Consider the following 5,783-nt stretch of genomic DNA (forward strand, 5'->3'; position numbering starts at 1 on the left):
CGCTGGCAAAAATTAAGACAAAAAGTAAGGCACCAAAAAAAAAAACCTGCCCTGTATAAAAACAAGCCTCATTAGTTACTACAGCTGAGGTGAAAACGTGCAAGTACTTGAGCTGCATGTTGTGTTTCTGATTAAGATCCTGTAAACAGGTTATTTCCTTATGCTATGTCCCATTTTGTCAGTTGAACGAGATGCTGAATCCAGGAATTCAGAAGTATCAATACAAAATGTAAGGATGGTTTATTCCCAGTCCACATAGCCAGTCCTTTGTCAGAACAAACACCGAGTTACAAGGAGCACATCACACTTGCTAGTAGCATCAATTTGTTTACCAGACTTCTAATTCCTTAGTAAACAGAATGGAGGTTCTTCTTAATTAATGGCAGACTTCTTGGGGGCGGGGATGTATAAAACGATATGTTTTCCCCATCTGGCTGATTGGTATTTTCAGTAACAAAAGCTACACCATAGCTGCACAGACTATAGTGATAAGCGGTAACGCAACTGCGTTCTTTATGATAGTCTCCATACTTATAAATAGCCCGCTGATGCAGATCATAGCGATGCTCTCCGCAATCTGCTCTCCAGTCATTTAGAACTACATGTAATGTTTGTGGCATGATTGTATCATTTGTAGAAAACTATAAAAAATCCATTCAAAATAAAAATCTGATAAACAAATGAACACGCTGCGCATGCTTTAAGGGAGCAAGAAAGATGCCTCATATTTTACTTCCTTTGCTGCAGCACATTTTATTACTTGGTAAAGATTCCTTTTTCCTTAAGGATTTTTTCCAAGATTCACTTACGTTGCTCTTGTCATTACATCCAGTCTCAAAATAGTCATAAAATTTGCCTTTACATTCGAGAGCATGGGTGCCTCTTACAGGTTCACAGTTTAGGGGGGCACTGTCTCGCTCAGGTTCATTACTGCCCTTCTCGTCAGCAAATTTTGCCTTTTCCTGATTACCCTGAGGCCTGGCATTGGTGACGAATATTTCGTTAGCAGGTATCTGGTCGTCGCTCCTGTAAGAAGGGGCACTGCCAATGTCATAATCCACCTGCTGGGAACAGCTGGGCAAAGAAATGGGGGAGGAAGAGGAGGAAGAGGAGGAAGTATTTTCCGTACTGGCACTGACCGAGTAGGGTAGGTTTAAATAGTGACTGCCACACTCTTGATAGAAGCAGCACGTGTGGAGCTTCTCGTACTCCTCCTTGGCCATGCGGAGACGTTTTCTGTATGGACAGTCCTGAGGCACGAACCACTCCTGTGGTGAGGCGCCACCGAAGGAGCAAGCGGAGAAGCACCAGTTGTTCTGCATGATGATTTCTCCGTGGATTCGCTTCATTAAGTTGTTGATGAGGACGGATCTCCGCAGGTAGACTTCAGGATCGTCAATGAACTTCAGCTTTTCCAAAGACATGTAAAGAATATGGGCCCGCTCCTCAAACACCGAGATTGTCTGAAAATGCAAAAGACAGAAGGTACAGAACTGAAGTCAACCGGTTTTGCTCCAGGCAAGAGAAAGAAAATGAAACACAGTATTCACACCATGCCACTGCTTTTCTCGTTCTCTTTCTCAAGCACCTAGAAGTGGCTTCCATTGTGCACACCCACATGACTGGGGACCTGCTTTTTCTTGTCCACAGAACAGCCCGGGCTGAGGTGTAACCCCGTTACACATCCAGAGGCACAAACCCAGGATGGGAGAGTGAAATCCCAATCTGGGTCTTTACTTGCACCTGGGCCTGAATCATAAATTTGTAGTGCAGTTTTGCTCCAGTCTTGGGGGGCTCTTTGATGTAAGCGGACCCAATCCCATCCCCTGTGGGGCTTTACAGAGCCCTGAAGCCAGGCAAGGGTCCCTCCGTGCGGCCTCTCTGCAGCATGGGCCGCCAGAGGTTTGTGAGACATGGCTGGCAGCAAGTGCCAGAGCAGCTTATCCACCGCCAGCGGGAGAGGCCCTCCAGCCAGGAGGCCTCCATATGCCATGCTCTCGACCACTGCTCTTGTGTACAAAAACGCAAGCAGGGAGGGAGGCAGGGAAAAACCCATCTCAAAGCATTGCAGCATCTGGAGAGCAGCTGCTGGCCCGCACACTACACCCTGCGCTCCACGGTACTGGTGGGAACGCGGGTAGGCAGGGACAAGGTCAGGAAACGAAGAGGGGATGAGGATTTGCAGAAATCCTGGCCGGGAGCCCGCAGATTCGTTCCCCCTGCCATGGTCCTTCCAGGACTCCCTTTCTCGGCACTGGCAGCGGGAGCAGGTTACTGCCCCCGGGAGGCTCCGGGCTCTGCACTGTAATCGCTACCCTGGGAATCAAAATAGAGAGGGGGTAATGCATGCTCCTGTAAGCAGCATTAACTAATTTTCATTTTTAGTAAGAATTTGGTTTGCGTAGGAGGAGAGAAGCACAGCACAAAGAGAGGCTGCTCTAAATCCCCCCCATCTGTGGCTTGATCATTCTTCCCTTTCCCACATGGTTACAGCATTTTTGCAGAGTGGAAGTCGTAGCTATGAGGACTGAAAGCGCTTAAAGCACAGCTGCTTTTCACATCCATTCAGCTCTCCTCAGCCCTCCAGCTCTTTCCACAGCCTGGGCCTGGCTGCAGGGTTCAGAAGCAGCACAGCGCCTTGTAAAAACAAAAATTGGCCATGTTTCCAAGCAAGTTCACAGCTGAAGCTCTTCTTTGTTAGAGAGAATAGTTCTTTATAATAAAAGACCCATTTTAAACCATATTAACCCTACAGGTTAACCCGCATCCTTTACACATGCTGTAGTAATTGACAGGGAACCCATAAAAGCCTTGAGCATGCGAGGATCATCCTTGAGATAGGTCCTGGAGAGCCACCAGCAGGAACCAGTCATCAGAGGCCTTCTACCATGAGTGGTCACCAGCAGCCCTGGAGGTGGGCTCTGGGGCCTATGGGACAAGCCATCTGAGAGTGTAATGCCCTCCTTGCTGGGCAGAGGAGGCACAGAAAGCGTACAAAATTCAAAATAATCTGGGGAGAATCCTCCCTCCCCCAGATCTCTGGGTTGCAAAGCAGGGAAGATATCTGTGCTGGACAGCAGGGCCAGGTTGCCCAGGGTTTCTGGCATGATAGGCGTCTACAACAGCTCGGGAGTCTGAGACAGGCCTCTCTCGCCAGCACCTCTACAGTGCTTTTTGGTGCTGTTAGAAAGGGACAGGCAGTGATTCCTCCACTTTGTGAGGAAACTAATCGCTGATGCAAAAAATCCACCAATCTATCCAAGGAAAAAAACTGGCTGAAATCAGAGAAAGGTGTGACGTGACACGTGGGAGACACACTCACTAAACGGGGGCCATTTTTCGCCACCCTCGTTGCTCTCTCTTCATTGCTCTGGGTGCAGACCGAACACCTTCTGGAGTTAATGGCGGGGCAGTTTTCCACCTGCCAGTCAATCCCTTATCCCCAGCAGAGGCTCTTCATAGCTGAAAATTCCTTTGGCTGCTCTAAGGTCCAGCTTGGCGTTACGGCCCGCTTCTCCTCCGGGGCAGCAGGATCCATCGGGGCTGACCTCCCCACCCAGCACCATGGCAGGGGAGAGGCACCACACCCTGTGCTCCTCCCAGGAGTTTGCATCCATGGTGTAGGGAAAGGTCATGGAGGAGCCTCAGTGCTCTGTGCCTCGGCCTGTTTTAGTGTCCATCTCCGGGGCTCTGGCGGCACTGTCACCTTCTGCAAGCGGGGCTTCCAGCAGAGCACACACGTCCTGTCCTCTCCACCTGCACCAGTGACGGGGCAGTGCTGGGGCCCGGCGGGATGCTGTGAGGCAGGGGAGTGTCCAGGGGGTGTCCCTGGGGTGTCCCAGGACACGGGATGTCCTCAAGCACGTTGGTCCTGGTGTTGGGCTCCTCACAGGGCTGCACCCCTGGTGAACAAGAGCACCACGTCTCCCAGAAAAAAAGTCAGATTTCAATTTATGTATTCACCAGCCTGGGAAACGGCTGCTCTAATCCTCCCTTGACGGCTTTCGTTAAAAAAAAAAAAAAAAAAATCACTTACTAATCTGTTCTTTCAGAGTTATTAGCTTTTTAATAAACAGGATTAAATACCGGAGGAGCTCGTACTCCTTTTTCAAGTCATTCTGCTTCTCCAAAGGCTCTCTAGCCCTTCTGGGGCACAGGGAACCTGCTGTTATTTTCTCCCCTGGAAAAAAGTTTGGAGCGAATAGGGAATTGTGGGCCCTTCCTATTTACGTTTGTTCTTCATTTTCTGGTGTTCAAACTCTACAGAACTGCTTCTGTATGCATGGTATAAACTATCTAAGAACAAAAGAATCTGGAGGAAAAAAAAAAAAAAGTTATTCTGAGCATTGACACTTAGAGTTGTTATAAATACAGAAACGCCTTTGCTTCCTAGGCAGTTTGCTGACAATAAAACAATAAATGTGAGCAAGCGACAACTATTTGTTTCTGGGCAAAACAGCTGGATTGCTCCCCTAATTTCAGCAGAGTATTTCAGCCTTCTGGAAACGGGTCAATGGCTGGTGCTAAGCCTCTGAAACTCGGGGTGAAAATAACGGCTATGAGAAAACATACTTTGTGCGCACAGCTGCCGAGCGGTGGATGGAAATCCTCTTCTTCCACATATTTCCTTTTAAAGTATGTGATCTTGGATGTCGCTACAGGATCTGAAATTCCCCTGTAATGCGATCCTGCGGGCAATAAATCAGACAGGACAAACGACACGCGGTTTGCCAGAGGTCCTCCAACCCAAATCCTTTTTTTCCCGATGAGGGGAGCCCGCTGCCGGGGCTGCGAGTGGGGAGAGGGGACGGGACGGGACGGGACAGGACGGGTTGCACACGGGATGCGACAGGATGGGATTGGGGGCCACGGGAACCGGACAGGGGGCACACGGGATGGGACGGGACGGGATGAGGGGCGACGGTATGGGACAGGACGAGGGTCCACGGGATGGGACGGGGGGCACACAGGACAGGACGGGATGGGATGGGACGGGATGGAGGGACCACGGGACGGGACGGGACCGACCTGAGGAGGGGGGTCCCGGTGGGCTGGCGGTGCCGGAGCAGTGCCGGGGGCTGCGGTGCCGGTGCCGGTGCCGGTGGCGGTGCGGCCGCAGGCGGGGCGGCTCCCAGAGGGCTCGGTAGGCGGCGAGGTCGGCGGCTCCCTCGGCAGCGCTGGGGCGGCCCAGCCGCTGCATGGGCAGCACCAGGGTCATGGCGGGGGCCGGATCCTGCAAGCGAAGCGGCGCCGTGAGACCCCGGCCCCAGGACCCCCGGCACCCCCTCCGGACCCCCGACACCCCGGGCACCCGTCCTGCTGGCCGGCCTCCCTCCTGCCGGGCGCCTCTCTGCACTGTTACCATCATCATCATCATCATCATCGTATTAATATTATCATTATTATTACTGTCCGCACTATTATTACGCTATGATTATTTTGCCTTCCCGCGGCCGGAGAAGGAGCCCGAGCCCTCTGCCACAAAGGGCGCGGGGGGGCCCCGCTCCCTCCACCACCACCCCGGCCCCGACCCCGACCCCATCCCGGACCCCATCCCCGTCCCGTCCCGTCCCGTCCCGTCCCGTCCCGTCCCGTCCCGTCCCGCTCACTCGCTGCCCGGCTCGGCTCACTCGCTGCCCATTCTCCTCCTCCTCCGCAGCTGGCTCTGCCCGGCTCTGCCCCGCCGGGAGCCTCAGCCCGGCACCGGGAGGAGCAGGAGGGGGGTCGGGGCCGGCCGCCCCCCGGCGCCGGAGGGAGCAAAGTTTGAGCGAGGGGGCAGGGGA

The 5,783-nt window shown here is 52.8% G+C and overlaps 1 protein-coding gene across 1 annotated transcript; it reads right to left on the minus strand.

Annotated features, from left to right (window-relative positions):
* Positions 1-722: 722 nt before the first annotated feature.
* SERTAD4 (SERTA domain containing 4) lies at positions 723-5,218 on the minus strand (the record flags this gene model as incomplete). The annotated part of the gene is given in 5 exon segments (XM_084284209.1): positions 723-1,463; positions 4,573-4,688; positions 5,029-5,047; positions 5,050-5,124; positions 5,126-5,218. Coding segments are annotated over 5 exon segments (1,044 nt in total).
* Positions 5,219-5,783: the final 565 nt, after the last annotated feature.

Source organism: Netta rufina (genome assembly GCF_964035555.1).
Source record: "Netta rufina genome assembly, chromosome: 3".
NCBI classification, from domain to species: domain Eukaryota; kingdom Metazoa; phylum Chordata; class Aves; order Anseriformes; family Anatidae; genus Netta; species Netta rufina.